The sequence below is a fragment of the Leptinotarsa decemlineata genome, unplaced genomic scaffold (assembly GCF_025532065.1).
Source record: "Leptinotarsa decemlineata unplaced genomic scaffold, Ldec_3_MD MMD2_tig00026358_RagTag_RagTag, whole genome shotgun sequence".
Classification (NCBI taxonomy): Eukaryota; Metazoa; Arthropoda; class Insecta; order Coleoptera; family Chrysomelidae; genus Leptinotarsa; species Leptinotarsa decemlineata.
In genome coordinates, this window is record NW_027412703.1 from 3,151,634 (window position 1) to 3,171,607 (window position 19,974).

The window sequence follows — 19,974 nt, forward strand, 5'->3', positions numbered from 1 at the left end:
ACAATTTCACACTTTCTTCTTAGATCCGCTTTGCCACATAATTAACTTAGTTTCATGGAAGGTTCAATTCCTGATTTGTTTAAACAATCCACTACTCTACCAATTTTCAAAAGTGGTGACAAAAAACTTGCAACTAACTATAGGCCAATAACTATTATAAATAATTTCGCAAAAATTTTTGAAAAATGTTTAAAAAGCAGACTTATACAGTTTATTGAAAAATATAATATTGTATCTTCAGGACAATTCGGGTTTCGCGAGAACTTATGTACTGAAAACGCCGTTAACCTCTTGGTTGGTGATATAATAGAAAATTGTAACCAGAACAAAAAGAGTATCGCAGTATTTTTAGACCGCGCGAAAGCTTTCGATACTGTCAACCACAACATTTTGTTAGATAGATTAGAAGAAATAGGAGTTCGAGGTATCGCATTAAAGTTATTCTCAAATTATCTATCAGGTAGAAACCAAATAGTGAAAATTAACGACTCATTTAGTAATCCACTACCCGTTGCCATTGGCGTCCCTCAGGGAACATACTTTTTTTAATATACATCAATAACATATTTAAAATTGAAAATATTGAAGCACAAATAACTTCTTATGCTGATGACACGGCACTACTTTTTGTTGGTGACACATGGGATGCAGTCTATGAAACAGCAGAAAATAGTTTAAAAATTCTATATTGCTGGCTAAATGCTAGCCGTCTCAGTCTGAATATCAGTAAAACTAAATTTGTGGCATTCACTACAACTTCAAAAGACCAACCAGTCCGTGATAAAATTGTGATTCATAAATTCCAGTGTGATCATTTTCCTGGTTGCTCCTGTCCTACCATACAAAAAACATGCTACATAAAGTATCTTGGTGTAATGCTGGATCAATATTTGCGTTGGGATAGACACATTGACTATACCGTTAAAAGACTGTATTAAATGTACTAAATAATAAACTTTTATTAATAATATACGATTCCTTAGCAGAATCAATTATTAGATACTTCATTACAGCATGGGGAGGCTTGAGCAAAACTTATCTACATAACCAACAAGTCATGCAAAATACGTTATTAAAAATATTACTTAAGAAAAACAAGAGGTACTCCACGGAAGCAATTTATAGGGAGACAGGATTATTTGATGTAAGAAAACTATATACCTACCATTGCTTACTATGGATGATGAAATCTCAATTACCAGCTTTACCACACTTTCACAATACTCGTGCTAAAGCCAAGCGAAACACAGTGGTACCATTATGTAAAAAAAATCATACTCAAAGATTTATGAGTTACTACGGTCCCAAACTCTTTAATATGTTGCCTCCACATATAAAAAATATCACTAAGAACTCTAAGTTGAAAAAAGAACTAAAGTGCTTTATAGAACAAAATCATGAAAAAATAAAAGACCTATTTCTAAATACATATTGACCTAAACAACGTAGATTTTGTAACAAATCCTCTAGACCTGCACAGGGTTGCCTCTAACTATATGTACTGTACTATATAAATATTATATATATATATATATATATATATATATATATCGTAATACCGCTGTGAGAATCACATCACAAGCTTGCTTAGGTGACTCACAGTGGTTTATTACCTCTTTCTTCTTTTTGTAAAATTTTCTCTGTAAATGACCTGAATTACCTGAATAAATTACCTGAATTACCTGAATAAATAAAAAAAGTGAACCACAACCGAATGGAACATTATAAGAATTAGTATGGAGTACACACCAGAAGTTTTTATCATGAAATAATACATATTTTTTTACTTATTGGATTTTAAGTATGTGTCTCTATATTCATTTTGAGTAGTTTAGTTTGGAATATTTGGAGTATATTTGGAGTATTTTAGCGAATATTTTTAACAATAAATTAACAATTTATTCTTTGTACTATCACCTTATACATGGTGGTGTTTTATCTATACATTTTTAGACCTTTTTTATATTTGCATTTATATATTTTTTAATTTTTTTTTTCTATCGACATTGTAATTCTTGGGATTTGTCAATAAGATAAAAACGCATTCACCTCAAGCAATCATTCGACTGGTTTCTCTTCAAGCAGCTCTTCATATTTCCCTTAGATATTGAGACGCATTTGCGATTTTCCACGTGATAAGTTCAATGATATAAAATGAGTTGTCTGTTTATAAAAAAATCTGGAAAAATTGGCACGACCTTTTATTGGTGTTTAGCATCTAGGATATGATTTTTTTGGCAACTCGCCCGTCGCGATCTGATTGTGTGAGGCAACGTCCGCATGAACTCTAGTTTTCCATCTGGTACTCGCAAGTCTCGCAAGTGTTTTTTATGACATAAGGTTCAGTGTTCGTTAATGTTTTCGGGGAAGTTTATATAACTATTTTTCGACTGGTATGGCTGCACCTTGGAGGTATGTACATGTTGCTTCAATTGAAATTATTCTGAAAATCACTTTGATTCACTTTCTGAAATCCTGCGTGTACTCGATAGATCAAACTGAAGTTACTCGAGAAAATTTAAGTATTGTTGAGTATATACAGGGTGATTCAAAAGTACTTTGACAAACTTCAGGAGGTGATTCCTCACGATATTCTAATCTGAATTGTCCAAATAAATAAATGTCCGGAAACGCTTCGTTTCCAAGATACAGGATGTTGAAGTTTTATTTTTATTTTCGTTTTTTTCAAATAACTTTTGAAATACTGAACTCAATTAAACGAAACTTGGTAATAGGAGGTGCTTGAGGTGTCGAATTCGAACCTGATGTTCTTATTACTCGTAGGGGGCGTCACCTACACGTCTTTTTCTTTTTTAAAGATTCATAACTTTTTTGGGCGTACTTCTAGCACATTTTTCAGTAAAAAAATCGATTCCTCTATCATATCTACGTAAATAAGTTACCCTTGTTACTAGTCGCTGTAAGCAACCGTTTTCTAAATATTTTGACTTGAAAACTTCAAGTCGATTATTTGATAATCGATGCATGTTGAAGTTATTACGGATATTTTGTTATTTTCACAAGAATTCTTTGGAAATGAATTTGACGTTTTACTCGTTTGAAGAGGTCATTACTGTTGGGTACGTTCCTTCATGACATCCTTAAGCGAAATATTTATTTTTGTATCAAGGGTGCATAATCAGTATTTGTTTAAATAAAATTTGCAAGAAATGTCAACATTTTATTTCAGGAAATTTTGAATATGTAGAATAAACTAAAATAAACAAAACTAAATTGTATTCAAATAAATTGTTGGAAGTGTCCACCTTCAGCGAAGATACAGGCAGTCAGTCGTCTAGTCATTGAATCTCGTACCCGCTCAAAAATTATTGGTGTGTTTCTTATTGTTTCACAGGCGTCTACTATTCGGTTTCTTAGATCTTCCTCGTTCACTACTGGAGTCTTATAAACTAGTGACTTCAAATGTCCCCAAAAATAAAAATCTATCGGGTTTAGACCTGGGGACCTTGGTGCCCACGCCTGATTACGTTCTTCTACACCCCTACCGATCCATCGATTTAGATAGACTGTGTTAAGGAATTCCCTGGCTACAACACCAAAATGGGCCGGAGCCCCATCATGCATAAACCACATGCGGATACGAATTTCTAATGGTACATTCTGAAGAAGTCCCGGCAATTCATTTTCTAAAAAGTGTCTGTAAGTTGCGCCATTCAGTCGGAGCGGAAGAAAGAAAGGACCTATCAAGTAATTATCAATTATTGTCGCCCATACATTTACAGAAAATTGATACTGATAATGCCTTTCACTAATGCGTGCGGATTTTCGAGAGCCCAAACATGGTTGTTATGAAAGTTTGTGATAGCATTTCGGGAGATGTTTGCCTCGTCCGTGAAGAGTACATATCTTAAATATTGAGGATTTCCAGCCAATTTTCTCAAAAACCATTGACACATAGTAATGCGTTGGGGAAAGTCTCGTGGCAAAAGAGCGTGTACCCTTTGAATATGGTATAGATAAAACTGTTGATCGTGGATAATTCTCCAAACTGTAGACTGAGTAGAATTGACAGCTTCAGCAATTACTCTTGTGCTTGTTTCGGATTCTCCTCGAGAGCGTTCAAAACAGCTTCTTCCAATTCTGGGGTTCGGACTGCTCGTGGTCTTCCAATAATATCAGCTGCCCTCTTAAAGCTACCTGTTTCTGCCAAACGACGGTGGAGACTAGCAAATGTTGGAGCTGAAGGCAGTACTCGATTAGGAAATCGCTCCTGGTAAATACGTCTTGCCATAAACGAAATGCATATCGGCTAAATGAGCATTATTGTTTAAATAATCCATTTTTTCAAAATAAGTGTTTTCTACTTCTACTTGCGAAAACTTCAACAAAACGTCACAAAATATGTAATTACCAGAACTACTCACAAACGTCAAATTTATTTCCAAAGCATTCTTGTGAAAACTGCAAAATATTCGTAATAACTTCAACATGCGTCGATTATCAAATAATCGACTTGAAGTTTTCAAGTCCAAATATTTAGAAAACGGTTGCTCACAGCGACTAGTAACAAAGGTAGCTTATTTACGTAGATATGATAGAGGAATCGATTTTTTTACTGAAAAATGTGCTAGAAGTACGCCCAAAAAAGTTATGAATCTTTAAAAGAGAAAAAGACGTGTAGGTGGCTCCCCCTACGAGTAGGAGCAATAAGAACATCAGGTTCGAATTCGACACCTCAAAAACCTCCTATTACCAAGTTTCGTTTAATTGAGTTCAGTTTTTGAAAAGTTATTTGAAAAAAACGAAAATAAAAATAAAACTTCAACATCCTGTATCTTGGAAACGAAGCGTTTCCGGACATTTATTCATTTGGACAATTCACATTAGAATATTGTGAGGAATCACCTCCTGAAGTTTGTCAAAGTACTTTTGAATCACCCTGTATAGCTGCAGTACAGCGTGCTGTGATCATTAACCTAATTGTATTCAAGAATTTAGTTTTACTCCAATCGTTTTTCTATCCGAAAACTAGCTCATTTAAAAAAAAATCAGTATCAACGTCTATTTTGATACGTATAATAGGCTATAAAAAAATTGAAGTTGCTTGATGAGAATCGACAAAAATCACAATAAAAGTGGTTACTTCAGAAATAGTCATGAATGAGCGGTCCATCCGAATCAACGTTTCCCTACATAACATGGTCTAAGAAAGAAAACGGCATTTTTTTTGTCAAAATGGGCTTTATTTATCAACGTCATCTCCATCAAGAACCACACAATCATTCCAGTGTCGCCCTAACATTTCAATACCACTTTTGTAGAACCATTTATCTTTTGCCTCAAAACAGACCTCAGTTTTCAGCAAAAACCTCTCGATGCGAGCGAAATTTCTTACCGTTGAGCAAATTTTTTGAGATCTGCGAACAGCCAGTGGTCGCTGGGAGCCAAATCTGCCGAATTAGGTGGATGTGGCAGCAATTCGAAGTTCAATTCATGTAGTTTTGTCATTGCTTTGATTGAATTGTGACACGGCTCGTTATCTTGATGATGACGGCATATGGCTGTCATACGCGGTCGTACCATACCGAGGCCATAACTTTTCTAGCCGATTATTGTGCTTTTGCTCGCTTTCGAGGAGGTTCACTCAGATGACGATCGTTTTGATTCCGGAGTGAAGTGATGGATCAATGTTGCATTCATTGTCACATATCGACGCAAAAATTCCGGTTTGTTATATTTGAACAAGGCCAAACACTGCTCAGAATCAGCAAGACGTTGTTTTTGGTCAACAGTGAGCTCGCGCTGAACCAACTTTGAACAGAGCTTTCTCAGAGTCAAATAATCATGCAAAATAAAGCCAACACGTTCTTTTGATATCTTTACAATGTCAGCTAACTCACGCAACTTCACTTATCGATCATTCAAAACGATTTCATGTTTTCTGGTGTTACTACCTCATGGACGTCTACTGCGTTCTGCATCATCGGTGTCTTTACAACCACGTTTGAAGTAAGGAAACCAACGTACAATTGTTGTTTCTCATGGAGCGGAGTCCCTATAACACTTATCAAGTCATTGTTTCGCTTGAACGGTATTTTTTTTCCATCAAGAAACAGTGTAAAATTAAAAAAGCTTTCCTTTGGAGGTTAGTACTAACTGAAAAAGCGGTGAATGAAGTAAGACTAGCACCATCTATAATGTGTTAGTCCCGAGACTTTTCAGCCTCCAGTCATTTGGAATAATACCTAACCGTGAGTTCAGGACGTTTGCGTTTTCGACTACTTTTCAGTTGTATTCCGATGATTCGATCTTCTATTCATCCGTCTTCATCCAATATTTTTTTGAAGACATCCATTCTCTATATTGAAGTGGAGAAATTGAAAATTATAAAAATTCCTGAAAAGTGTGAACTTTGTTAATGTAAATGTTTTTTGAGTTGTAACTGTGTTCTATTCGATAAAAAATGCATGATCACTGTTTATTTTTCATAGTTAGTGACACTGAAACATAAGGCAAAGCTAGTCGATTATTTAGAGAAAGCAGCCAGCTGGCGAGGCATCTTTTGTTAACTTTCAAATATTATAAATCATTTCTCCAATGCACAGAATTTTTTATGGAAGCTGTTTTCTGAACTTCACCAACTACCAACTACCAAAGAACCAAAAATAACATGGATTACACCGTCAGTACATTCAATTCTGATAATTTTCTATGGACCTTCAAGATATTTATTGTATGTTGAATAATGATATTTGTTTCTTTCATCTAATGAATGAAGAATCGGCCTAAGTATCAGTTTTCTGTATAGAGTTGGAGGAATTTTGGATAATTTAAGAATGTAAGGATAATTTGACGTATTAATCACTTGAAAAAGCTAATGTTTAGCGAAACATGTTGTGATATATTTTTTCAATAAAGTTTGTGGAGATCAAATCGTTTAGGTGTAGTTTGTGAAATTACTATGGATCTTCATCAAGTAACGGCCGAATCAATCAGAAAATTATTTGATTGTAATATGAATGACATTTCCAAAAACAACCTTTTAGATATATTTCTTTCAACTGATGAAATTTTAGTTGAATTAAAGCTCATTATATGACCTCCTTTGGAGACATGATTACACTTTTATGTGAACTGATTCTGTCTTCACGTTTAACCAATAATATTCTCTACCACAATTCAAATATGGGATTGAATAGATTGATTGAGATTGAAAGTTAATAGGAGTTCTATCTTTAAGTTTCGAAAATACTTCATTGATGGTTAATATGGTTCTGAAAGCTATTTTTACATTAAAATTTAAAAAAATTCTGTATAACTTAGGTGTCATGTCGCTTATATATGGTAAAGAAGAGAAGAGTATAGGAACTAAAGGTGGATCAGCCCCAATTGTGACGTTTTCAGACTGTAAAGGATTTTTATCCAGCTGGTTGTTATTGTTGATTTGGAGGTCAATGGTTGACGTACTAAATGAGATCTTCTCAAGTAGAGGATCTGGGTAAGAGTTATTGGTAAATAATTGGAAACGTATATTTACATTTTTTTATGAAAAGAAGGATCTAAAATCTGCAGAATGCGGTTCTTCATTCGCTTGACCAAATTAATTTTCGACGACTGCTTATGGTATGACCAATAGTTCATAACCTATCAGAACTGATAGGCTCACGATACCAATCTATGAGTAGAGTATTATCTGGTGTTATGATTACCTTAGTGTCGAGGAAAGGAATCCATTGTTTGTTGTTTTCAGTTTCAATGGTGAACTGTATGTAAGGGTTATAATTATTGAAGATGTCCACAATATTAGATATTCCATCTTGAGGAAGGGATATGATAATGTCATCGACATATTTTAGTATAAAAAAGAGATTAACGGAAAGTACCTGTGAGACCAAATGCTGCTACAATGGGGCTAATCTTAGCTCCCATTGGAGTACCAAAAGTTTGTTTATACATCTTATCATTAAATGAAAAATATGTATTGTTAAAAAGAAAATTTATAAGTGGGAAAAAGACGATTATATGTGTTTTTTTTTCATACCAGAAAAGAAGTAAACTGAAATTCGACAATGAATTGACATTAGGATTCCGAGTGTTGGGATATTTTCAATAACTAAAATAGGTTTCTCAGGATTCATTGAAGTAATCCAGCCTGGATAAAAAGCTAGACTTAGTTAAAACTTCGGTAGAAATCAAACTTCAAGTTATCATTTTACTCCTAAAAATATAACCCTTTCAAATCATCATTTTACTGTTCTTCAAGTTGCCGGCTGTTCAAATAATAAGGTGTATGTTTAAATTTCGCGGGCTACGTGAATTCGATTAGCGATTTTTCATTTTTAATGTTGTTACACTCGTCTCGAAGATATGTCCACCGTTTCAGATGTTAAGCATGTTTAGTTTGTTGGTGTTTTGCGGGTTCGGCGATATTCTGCTATCGATAGAAATGGATCAAAGAATTTGCATCAAATTTTGTGTAAAGGATGAAAGTGAGTGAATAAAAATACTTGAAATGTTGACAGTGGCATACGGTGATTATACTCTGTACTCAGAGAAACATTCACCTTATTTTTCGAACAGATTCCGTATATGTCATGATTATATTTCAATATTCTATTCGGAAAGGCCCTAGTGGAATTATTCTTCGAAATGCATCATTTTTCGTGAAGGAGTTAATGTCCTTTGATATTTTTTGGGTCTCTAACCTCCCACAATTTCAAAAATAATTGAATGAGGTACAAAATCTGCTCAAATTTTAAAGTTGCATGTTGGCCCGTATTTATTTATTCTTCATATTGTGGAAGGTTACAAATCCATAGTGTAATTTTCAGGAAATCAATTTTTTTTAATTACTCTTTCAACTTTCGGGCAGCAATTGTTGTGTTAATTCAAGGTGATAAGTTATTTTTGTATCATTTTTCCTCTCCGTTACCTTGTACCCATGATAAATAATGATATCTTGGCATCAATCCGTGGTTAACGTACAAAATCAACATATAAATAAGCCGCGGACTAAAATTGGAACATCGTATCAAAATTATTATAGGGAATATTGATCAGTGTGTCACATGAAAGACTTAAGAATATATACAGGGTACATCTCAAATGATGATGTTAATTTCATGTGGTGATTACATGGCATAATTTATGAATAAAAAGTTCATGTGATGGTGTCTCTTTACTTGCTTCGTTTCCTAGTAACAGAATCTCACAGTGTCACTAAAAATATTCTACAGTTCCCCCCCTTTAATTTTCCATTGAAGGGGTCAACTAAAAAATTGAAATTTGGAATAATGAAATTAATGCATGATAACTTTATTCTGAAGTGAAATTGACAGGTGAAACTTTCAAGATGACGACTGGGCGCCATCTGGAAAAAAAAATTTAATGGAAACGGGGTCTTGTGACACACCATTTTGAAGCTCCTGACTAATACTTCACAACCCTAAAATATGGAATCAATATCTTCACCTACTAGAAAATGGCGAAACATTTAACAATTTCCTAAAGACAAACACATTAATATCGATATTATTAGAAATATTCCTTTTTATCTGCCATATGGCAATTTCAACAACCCAATAAGGTTTGTTAAGTTATTTTTATAAAAACAGCACGACAATGAACATCATTGTTCAGTTAGAATATTCTCATTTAGTTTTCGGTTTTACTAGTAGAAAGGTACTACGTCAACAATCTCTAAAATGGTCAATTCTCGTCCATTGGAAGTGTACATAACAAAAAGCCTCCAGGTCATCCATCCATTCCGGAAGAACAGCAAATGCAAATAATTGGTGAGATGGTAGTAAATCCTGAACAGTCTACTTATTCCGTCTTCAATGTTTGTGAGGTGTCTCCTTCTACTGTGTGGAGACTTTTGAAGAGTAAAAGGTATCATGCATACAAAATCAAAATGGTACACCAATTAACTGACGAAGACCCTGGTCGAAAAACAGAATATCATATCGAAAACCATTGCAAGGCATCCTACCTATCTCCACAATATTTGGTTTAGTGACGAATGTACATTTTTTTTGAAGGCAATGTTCACAGACAAAATTGCTGTTATTGGAGTGACACCAACCCCCACATTTCCAGAAAATATTTATGTTTGAGCAGGAATATTGGGAAATCATATTGTAGGACCTCTATTTATTGATCAAAATTTAAAAGAGAAACTGTATTTGAATATGCTGGACACTACTGTTAACCCTCTCATCACTGAAATCGTCGAAGCGAATCCTAATAAATTCGAAATGGATATTGTATTCCAACAAAATGAAGCACCACCACATTACTCCAGATAAGTAAGAAACTATTCGGATACTACTTTTCTCAGTCGATGATTTGGTCGTCAAGGTCCTACAGAATGTCCAGCTCGCTCGCCAGATTTGACACCTTTGGACTTTTTTTATGGGGCTATTTGAAGCAGAAGGTGTACGAAACTAAACCTGCTTCAGTATTGAATATACGGCAGATAATAATAAATATTTGAAGAGATATTGTTCGAAAATGTTCGGCGTGAAATATCGGATAGACTGTTCATATGTCAAGAAGTTCAAGGCAACCATTTCAAGCATCTTCTGAACTGACTTCGAGCTTATTACTAAATATTATGTAGTTAAATGTCAATGTATTCAGGCAATTATTAAAAGTTCCGCCATTTTGTAGTAGTTGAAGATATTGACATTATATTCTAGGGTTGTGAAGCATTTGTCAGGAGCTTCAAAATGATGTGTCACAAGACCCCCTTTCCATTTAATTTTTTTTCCAGTCGCCTTCTTGAAAATTCAATGCTCAAAATGAGAACCTTGACTTGCAATACAAGCATTGAGTCTTCTACTGATCAAATGCCGCACACGTTAAAAAATTCCTGGGGTGTTGCGTATGACATTGGAATAATGCGTGATTATATTTTTCTAGTTATTTTATTCGACATTTGGTGCTGCAAAAACCAGCAATTCAATATATCGTCAAAAGGAATAATCCAAAGGGTACAGATCTGGAGATCTAGGTGGACATGGTTGAGGTCCTTCACGACCTATTCACTGATGAGCAAAAGTATCAGTAAGATATTCAAACGACTGTATTTTAAGCGGAAATTGTTTGCGGAAAGATTGGTGGAATCTAACCACACACACAAGTCAATACAAATTTTCTCGGACAATTAAGCGGCGTCGCAAGTTCTTGGCTCGTACCGAGCAACGTCTAGATTGGTGGCAAATTGTCAAAAACGACTCTCCTCAATAGGAAGACGTGATCAATTGTCTCTCGTCTGCATTCCTGACCACACCGGCTGGAAGTCAATGAGGCTGCTGACTCCCTTGCAAAGAAGAGTGCTGCAAGTAGCTTCATCGAACCAGAACCTGTCATCGACATCGCTTTCGACTTTGCCAAACAAACACTGAACACCTGGATGACAAGAAGATTTAAAGACTTCTGGCAAAATCTTTCAGGATTTTCTCACTCCAAGGCGTTCATTCATCCTTCGAAGCCTGAAACCAAACAATTATTGGACTGAAGTAGGGATGAACTATGATGTCTAACAGGCCTTTTTACAAGTCACTGTCGTCTGAACAATCATATGTAGAGAATCAGACTGTCGGAAGACAGTGTGTGTTGCCTCTGTTTGGGAAATGATGAAACAGCAGAGCATATACTTTGTATCTGCCCCGCTGCGGACCAAATCAGGTTTTCAGAGTCTCGTAGAACCACCCTCTTACTATCTGATCTGAAAGATCACTCACCATACAAATTAATCGGCTTCGTTAAAAAGCTGGGTTCATTTGGTAGAGTATGAATAGGTGTGAGCCACAATAAACCCTTGCGGGTTGCGGTGGAGAGATTACACCGAAATTAGCTGGTACCCTGTCCTGCATAAACCACATATTTAATTTCACTAGTAACAGTAGGTACATTCTCTATCAATTCTAGCAATAGGGAATGTTCCTCAATTCGGGTTATTACAGCAAATGCAAGTTTGAACAAAATAAAGTTGAGTTTGATTTATGAGTTTTTCAAATTCACTTCGAAAAGTATACAAATTGATGTTTCAAATGTTGGGTTTTAATTTTTAAAGAGTGCACAAAGTGTCATATGTCACAGAATGTCTCGGAACTCGGAACATAAGTAAACAGAACAGCACGCCTCTGAAATATGTCATCTTTGTTTGTCTCATACAGGTAACAGATTCATTATCCTTTATTAGCTATAACCGATGTTGCCAAATGGTGAAATAGTATCGAATCCCTTTAAATGTTGAATGCATTATTTCATTCCCATTTTTCAAGTATTCAAATAATTTTTTTAAGAAAAAGGTTGAAATGATAAGTTTAAAATGCATCATATTAGAGCTCTTTCATGAAAATTACTTAAATTTCGTCAGGAGGAACATTCCCCATTGTCTATACTTTATACCATTGAGTCGAAGAGGAAGAAAATGCGACCCTACGTGATCATCAAAGCTTTCCGCCCAAACATTCACCAAAACATCCTGCTGAAATTTTCTCTTTACAGTAGCATGGGTATTCTCTTAGGTCCAAGAATGATTGTTATGAAAGTTTATAATGGCATCTCTTAAAAAACTTGCCACATCAAAACTTTCAGCAGTAGCCGGCACTGATCAACAGAAAATCCGATTCTGTTCCACGACAACGTCCGTCCGCACGTTTCACAAATCACAGTCCAACAATTAAAAGAATTGAGCGCGAAGTTTTGCCTCACCCTCCATACTCCCCAGACCTCTCGCCAACCGACTATCATCTTTTCGAGCACTTCGATAAGTCTCTCACCGGAAGAACCTTCGTCAATCAGGACCAAGCATAAACGGCCATCGTCGATTTCATCGATTCCAGATCGACTTCTGTTATCTTTGCAAAAAGTGCACTGCATCAAATGGCACTTACTTCTGAAAATAGAAAAAATCATTACTCTTGAACAAGTTAAACTTATACATGGAATCTTGAATAAATATATCTTATACAGGGTGTAACTAAATAAGTGTAAAACATTCAAGGAGGTGATTCCTCATCAAAAAAAGTTAGGATCTTTCATATAAAGAAATTTCATTGGAGCATACCTTGTTAAGATACAGCCCCTTAAAGGGGGTACATAAAATTTGTATTACAAATTTTTTCACAAGCACTAAAAAAGTTACAATATTGAAATTAACATGACGTTTTGTACTACCAAAAAGACACCTAGCCAGAAATTTATTTTGTTTACCCCATGATTGTAAGGGGTGGAAAACGCAACCCCTAAAATTTATTTCTAATGTAACTTTTTGCCTTATCATTTGTTTACCATTTGAAAATTTATTTCCAATAGCCTGTTTTATTCTTAACAAAAAATATCTCTTGGGTTTTTTGCCCAAAATGAACCAGTTCGCAGCAAAAAATTATTTTACGAACAACTACAGAGATACATCGTCATGAATGCGAAAATACGAAACTAATCTATCTAGTAGGTCGCTATTAGCGATAGTGACAATTAAATTGGTATGACGCTGTAAGTTTGTGAATTTTCGTAATTGAATTAATACTAATTGTGTGTTGTTGTTCTGTTCTTAATTTGTTACTTCAGTTGTTATTAAAATGGCATACACAAATGAGGAAATGGCTGATATGCATTACGTTTACGGTCTGTCACAGGGAAATGGGTTAGAAGCTTCTAGAAGATATGCTGAAAAGTATCCTCAACGGCAGCATCCTTCACATAGAATATTTGCTCGACTTCATCAACGATTACGAGAATATGGTTCATTCGACAAAAGAACGCAGGATTGTGGTCGCCATCGAGAAGTACGAACACCACAACTTGAGGAAGCAGTACTTAATTTAATTGAAGAACAACCTACTACCAGTACTAGAAAGATTGCTTTCCAGCTAAATGTTGATCATATAACTGTATTTCGAATTTTGAAGGAACAACTCTTATACCCCTACCATCTGCAACGAGTACAGGCACTGTTACCGCGAGACTTTCCGAACCGTCTTGAATTTTGCAATCGGATGCTGGAAATGATTAGAAGAAATTGTGACTTTCTGAAGACGATAGAATTCACAGACGAATGTAGTTTTTCTCGGGACAATATTATTAAGTTTCATAATAACCACATATGGGCTGATGAAAAGCCTCACTTTTTTGTCGAAACTAACCATCAGGAACAGTTTTCTCTCAACGTATGGCTCGGAATTATTGTGGATGATTTAATTGGGCCTCATTTTCTACCTCCTCGATTGAATGGTGAGGCATACGTTCAATTTTCAAGAGAAGTGCATCCAGTACTGCTGGAGGAAGTTCCTTTGGGCGTCAGAAGGGATATGTTTTTTTATGCATGATGGGGCTCCCGCCCAGTTTAGTCAAGTAACACGTCAGCATTTAACTGAAACATATGCAAATTAATGGATTGGTCGAGGAGGACCACAGAACTGGCCCGCTCGATCACCGGATCTCAATCCTCTCGATATCTCTATTTGGTGCCATTTACAAAATTTGGTTTGTCGTACTTCTGTTCGCGATGTAGAGGACTTAAGAAACCGCATCATCGATACGTGCAGGGTAATCAGAGGGACTCCAGGAATATTTAAGCGAATACGTGGCTCAATGAACCGACGTCTAGACGCATGCGTAATGTCTGAAGGTAGACATATTGAACATTTACTATGATTTCTACATGTTGTGTGTTTTGTTATTAATAAATAAGTTTTTTTCATTACCCTTTGATCGTTTAATGCAGGTACTAACTACAAAATAACAATAAATCCAGTTCGCATTTATGACGATGTATCTCTGTAGTTGTTCGTAAAATAAGTTTCTGCTGCGAACTGGTTTATTTTGGGCAAAAAACCCCAAGAGACATTTTTTGTTTATAATGAAACAGGCTATCGGAAATACATTTTTAAATGGTAAACAAATAATAAGACAGAAAGTTACATTGGAAATAAATTTTAGCGGTTGCATTTTCCACCCCTTACAATCATGGGGTAAACCAAATAAATTACTGGCTGAGTGTCTTTTTGGTAGTACAAAACGTCAGGTCAATTTCAATATTGTAACTTTTTCAGTTCTTGTGAAAAAAATTGTAATACAAATTTTATGTACCCCCTTTAAGGGGCTGTATCTTAACAAGGGATGCTCCAATGAAGTTTCTTTATATGAAAGATCCTATCTTTTTTTCGATGAGAAATCACCTCCTTGAATGTTTTATACTTATTCAGGTACACTCTGTATAATACCAGCACGGAAACAGAAGAAGATACACATAATCACAATACAAGAAATGCTGTAATAGAAACAAATATACATGACAACAAAGAGAAATCAGGATACACCCATCTATAGAGAAATCCATCAATACAATAAACTTCCTGTAGACTTCACAAACGATGCTTCTATGACTGAATTCGAAAAAGCTTACAAAAATTGTATTCGAACATGCAGATAACTGTTTAGAAAGTAGGCTGATTGAGTATAATTTTTTCCATGTTGAATAAGAGTTACACCAACATGTAGTTGTGGAACATTATTTTATTATTTTATTTTCTTCATTCATTTTTTTATTCATTTTTCACTTTCAAAGTCCATCTTTATATTTTTGAATTTTTGTCTGTATGAAACATACTTTTTATTTTATTATTTTGTTATTATGGTATTGATAAAAATAACTACAAGATTATAATAATCAAAGAATACTTTGTAGGCCATAACACCAGATCTATTCTTATTCCTGGCCAATTATATGCTTACAAATAAAAAAAAAAAGTTTCCACTGAGATATTACAAGTTGAAGTAGACTCCTAAAAACTTACGGTTGCAGAAAGTAATAGTGAATCACTCCACCCGCTGACCACCATGGTGTAACCATAGTCTTTTTTGGTGGGTTTTCGCTTTTGGAAAATGCCTGGGTGACTCATCAGTGTCCAACCACTGTCCACTGTCTCCGGTTGTCGTAGAGAATCCACTTTTCATCAAAAGTAACGATCCAATCCAGAAAAGGATCAGTTTGGTTGTGCAAAAGCAAACAAGAATATACCTGTGACAATTTCTGACTTGGTTTGAATCTGAAGACACCCACTTTTTGAGCTTTTTGACCTTTTCAATACGTTTTAAACCATCATCACATTGGGGCTGACATCCAGTTCTTCCGCTATCCCACGCATTGTTTGTGATGGGTCAGTCTCCACCAGGGTCCTCAAATCCTCGTTCTGGATAACTGTATGTCGACCACTTTGGGGCTTATCTTCGAGGCTAAAACCTCCGGATCGAAGGAGGGAAAAAATAAAATCAAACATGGAAAAAATGAACAGCGTCGATGAATAGAATACAAAGTACTCCAGAATAAATACGTATTGAGATATGGAGCTACAAAAACACACGACATTGAAACGGCAAAACTCTCGTAACAATCAGACCCGTCAGTAAAAGTCAGGCACGTGTTCTGAAATATCGCAAAAATAGTTCAATAGAAGCGTCACAAAGATTTGAACTCCATGTTCATTTCTATATTATTCAAAATTTATTTTCTCTCTGGCTGAGACTTGACAACTTATTTTATCTGCTTTGTTTATATATCTTCCACACGCTGGCCTTCACTTTCAACTGTGAATTAAAATAAACCACATTGAAAATATCACTATTTAAATTCTCAACTGTAATAACGATTTATGTCACCACCTCCTTCACAGTTGAAAGAAAGTGACACAAATAGTTTTCTAATTCATTATTTCAAATTATATCCAAAAAATGAAAAGGTCAAGTTCATTCAGATACAAAATGGAAGAAAAAATGTATACGAAACAGCTACTTTCGATTATGAACATTGAATGAAAGAGCACTCTTTCGATGGAAGAGCAATATCTACCTTTGTTTGAAGGTGGTTGACAATGTTACGTGGTGTATTTCATCAGTTCGGACTTCCATTGTCTAATATAATATAAATTGATTTGAAATCCCCCCCAAAAAATTAAAAAGATTAACCGAAAGTAACAATTTTATTAAAACAAAAGACTGAAATTGCAAAGAAATAACATATAAGCAGCTACCAAAAAAATCAAGAAATTGAAATATTAATAAAAGCTGAAAATTAAAAATTATTATTAACAAAAAATGAAAAATTAAAATTAAAAGATTCCAAACCAAGTTACCTCACGACGTTTCGATTGTTAGTATCCACAATCGTCTTCGGGTGATAACTGGACTTATTCCTCCGTGATCTGACTATACCGGGTGTCCCACATTTTATGTGACAGGCAATATCTGGTTTGTTGAAGGAGATACACAAAAATGTTTCATACAAAAGTTTTAGGAGTTCGTGAGAGCTATATTTTGATATAATTTTTAAATATACAGGGTGTTTGGTTCGGTTACGGCGTTGTTGAGTTGTTGCACTTTTCCTTAAATATAAAGTTTCAAAAAAACTTATTTACTCGTACACGAATCCAGTCTATATCTTTTATTAAATTGAACTAGACTACTACTGAATACAAACCATTATTCTCACCTCTACGATACGATATCGATATCAGTTGAATATAATATTGAAATTCTTGAGAATGTGACTAACTTGAGGGTGAATTGCTTTATATTGCACAATTTCATCAAGTAGCTTATGCTTGTTGATACCATAGTAACAAATGTTGTTGAATTGTATCTACTTGTCAGTTCGATTCAGTGATTCTTTGCAAAACAGTAACTGTGTTCTTTGTGCGAAAACTCCAGTATGCCTTTCGCGTTTAGTCCAAGTGATTGCATTGATATGTTATTAATTTTTGGGGAATGTCAGAAAAACTGCCGTCAAGCACAACGTCTATACCAAGAACGTTTTCCAGACAGACCCATTCCGTCACGAATGACTTTTTCGAGAGTTGTAGAAAAATTGCGAACTGGGTCATTTCCTTCTACTATAAAGCATCGTCATCATACGAGATCTGTTAGAACTGAAGATTTAGAGATCAATGTGTTGGCTTATATTATTAGTCATCCACATGTTTCTATCCGTACTCTTGCAGAAGAAGTCGGTGTGAGTAAATCTAATGTACAGAGAATTCTGAAAGAAAATAAATACCACCCATTCAAAATTCAGTTGGTACAAGGTTTGAAACCCACGGACTTTGAACGACGACTTGAATTCATTGCTTGTATTCAGGTAATATTACATGAAAGTCCTAACATATTCAGTCAAATTTTGTGGAGCGATGAATCGCGATTCCACAATAATGGAGTTGTGAATCGACATAACAGTCACTATTGGTCTCAAGAAAATCCCCACTGGGTCCGCGAAAGTAACTACTTGGGGTATTAATGTATGGTGTGGATTGTTCAATGGCCGCATCATAGGACCTTACTTTTTCAATGAAAATCTCAATGGATTGCGATATTTACATTTTCTAGAAAATGATTTGATCCAGTTGATGGAAGATATTCCCATAGCAGAATGACAAGGAATTTGGTGGCAACAAGATGGTGCTCCTCCTCACAATTCACAGGTTGTTACTGAATATCTGGATAGAACGTACCCAAATAGATGGATTGGTAATAAGGGTCCAATTCGGTGGCCGGCTCGTTCCCCAGATTTATCACCGCTTGATTTTTTCCTATGGGGTTATTTGAAAGATATTGTTTTCACTACTCCCCCTTTGAATGTGGATGATCTGAAAATGAAAATTCGACTAGCGTGCAGTGATATCACGCCTGATATTATAAGAGCGACTTGTACGAGAGAAGTGATTCGACGTTTCGAAGCCTGTATAATATCTAATGGGCATCACTTTGAACAATTTTTATGACTTATTTTTAGGTACCTACCATTCTTATGAAATGATTTATCAAGTTATATTATTTTCATTGTTGTTAATTAAAGATTTGTTTTCGAATACACCTCTTTCAATTTCGCAATTGTTTCATATTCAAAATGATTCCTGACTGAATTCCACAACTCAAAATTGAAACCATTACTTCGAACACCCAAAATTTTGACTAATTTTCATGTGATCCGATGCAGAGAGAATAATTGTATGAGATATTTTTAAAAATAATAGTCGTTCTCAAGACTTTACATTTTAAGCAATAACTCAACAACGCCGTAACCGAATTTCCAAAACCAAACATGAAATGATATCAGAATTTGACGTAGCATCTGAATATGTAATGATATACAGAGCGTTTTATTTTAAAAAATGGAAGTTTGGTCTGTAGCACCTACACCAAACACCCTGGATATTTAAAAATTATATCAAAATATAGCTCTCATGAACTCCTAAAACTTTTGTATGAAACATTTTTGTGTATCTCCTTCAACAAACCAGATATTGCCTGTCACATAAAATGTGGGACACCCGGTATATAGATCATTCGAGTGCTTTCACCTATCCCCTCTTTCCTCTCTCCGCTTCATTAGTTTTAGCGGGAAATGACCACGCGAAGCATAAGCTATAACCCTTTCTACGCCATTAGGCAATCAATAACTAACTTTATAGGTAGTTCTGGGTGTAAACAGGAGGAGAAATTGATTTTTCTGTCACTTCCTCAAACGCTTTTTGACAACAATTTGTCCATTTCCATACCGTAATTTTCTTCAGTAAATTGTAAAGTGGTTGTAACAAAATGGAAAGATTTTTTATAAATTTGCCATAGTAGTTCACTAAACCTAAAAAAGATTGTAATGAAGTTACATCGAATGAAGTTGGTGCATTAATAACAGCGGAAATTTTAGAATCAGAAGCATGCAAACCTTCTTTACTAATGTCATGTCCAAGATACGATATTTTGGATTCAAAAAAACTACATTTGTTGAAAAATAATTCAAGTCCCGCCTTTTGTAAACGTGAAAGCACTGTTTCTAAACGAAAAAGATGTTCTTCTCTGGTTTCTTCCGTGATAAGAATGTCGTCCAAAACACTCCATCCAAATCTAATAATAGAGAATCTAAAATTTTTTGGAAATTGGATGGCATACTTGAAATACCAAATGGAGCACGATTATATCGATACAAGCCTTTGTGTGTTGAAATGGTAA

At 35.0% G+C, this 19,974-nt stretch overlaps 2 protein-coding genes across 6 annotated transcripts in view; one reads left to right on the forward strand and one right to left on the reverse strand.

The window, feature by feature from the left end:
- Nucleotides 1-19,974, reverse strand: part of LOC141486514 (uncharacterized) — a 138,089-nt gene that overhangs the window by 20,427 nt on the left and 97,688 nt on the right. The window lies entirely within an intron of this gene.
- Nucleotides 2,280-19,974, forward strand: part of LOC111515788 (uncharacterized) — a 221,525-nt gene continuing 203,830 nt past the window's right edge. Inside the window, exon 1 of one of the 3 annotated variants that reach the window (XM_074184636.1) lies at nt 2,280-2,412. In XM_074184636.1, coding sequence (XP_074040737.1) covers nt 2,396-2,412 — 17 coding nt within the window. In that variant the 5' untranslated portion in view covers nt 2,280-2,395. The remainder of the gene's footprint in view (nt 2,413-19,974) is intronic. The other 2 variants (XM_074184635.1, XM_074184637.1) reach the window with 2 other exon arrangements.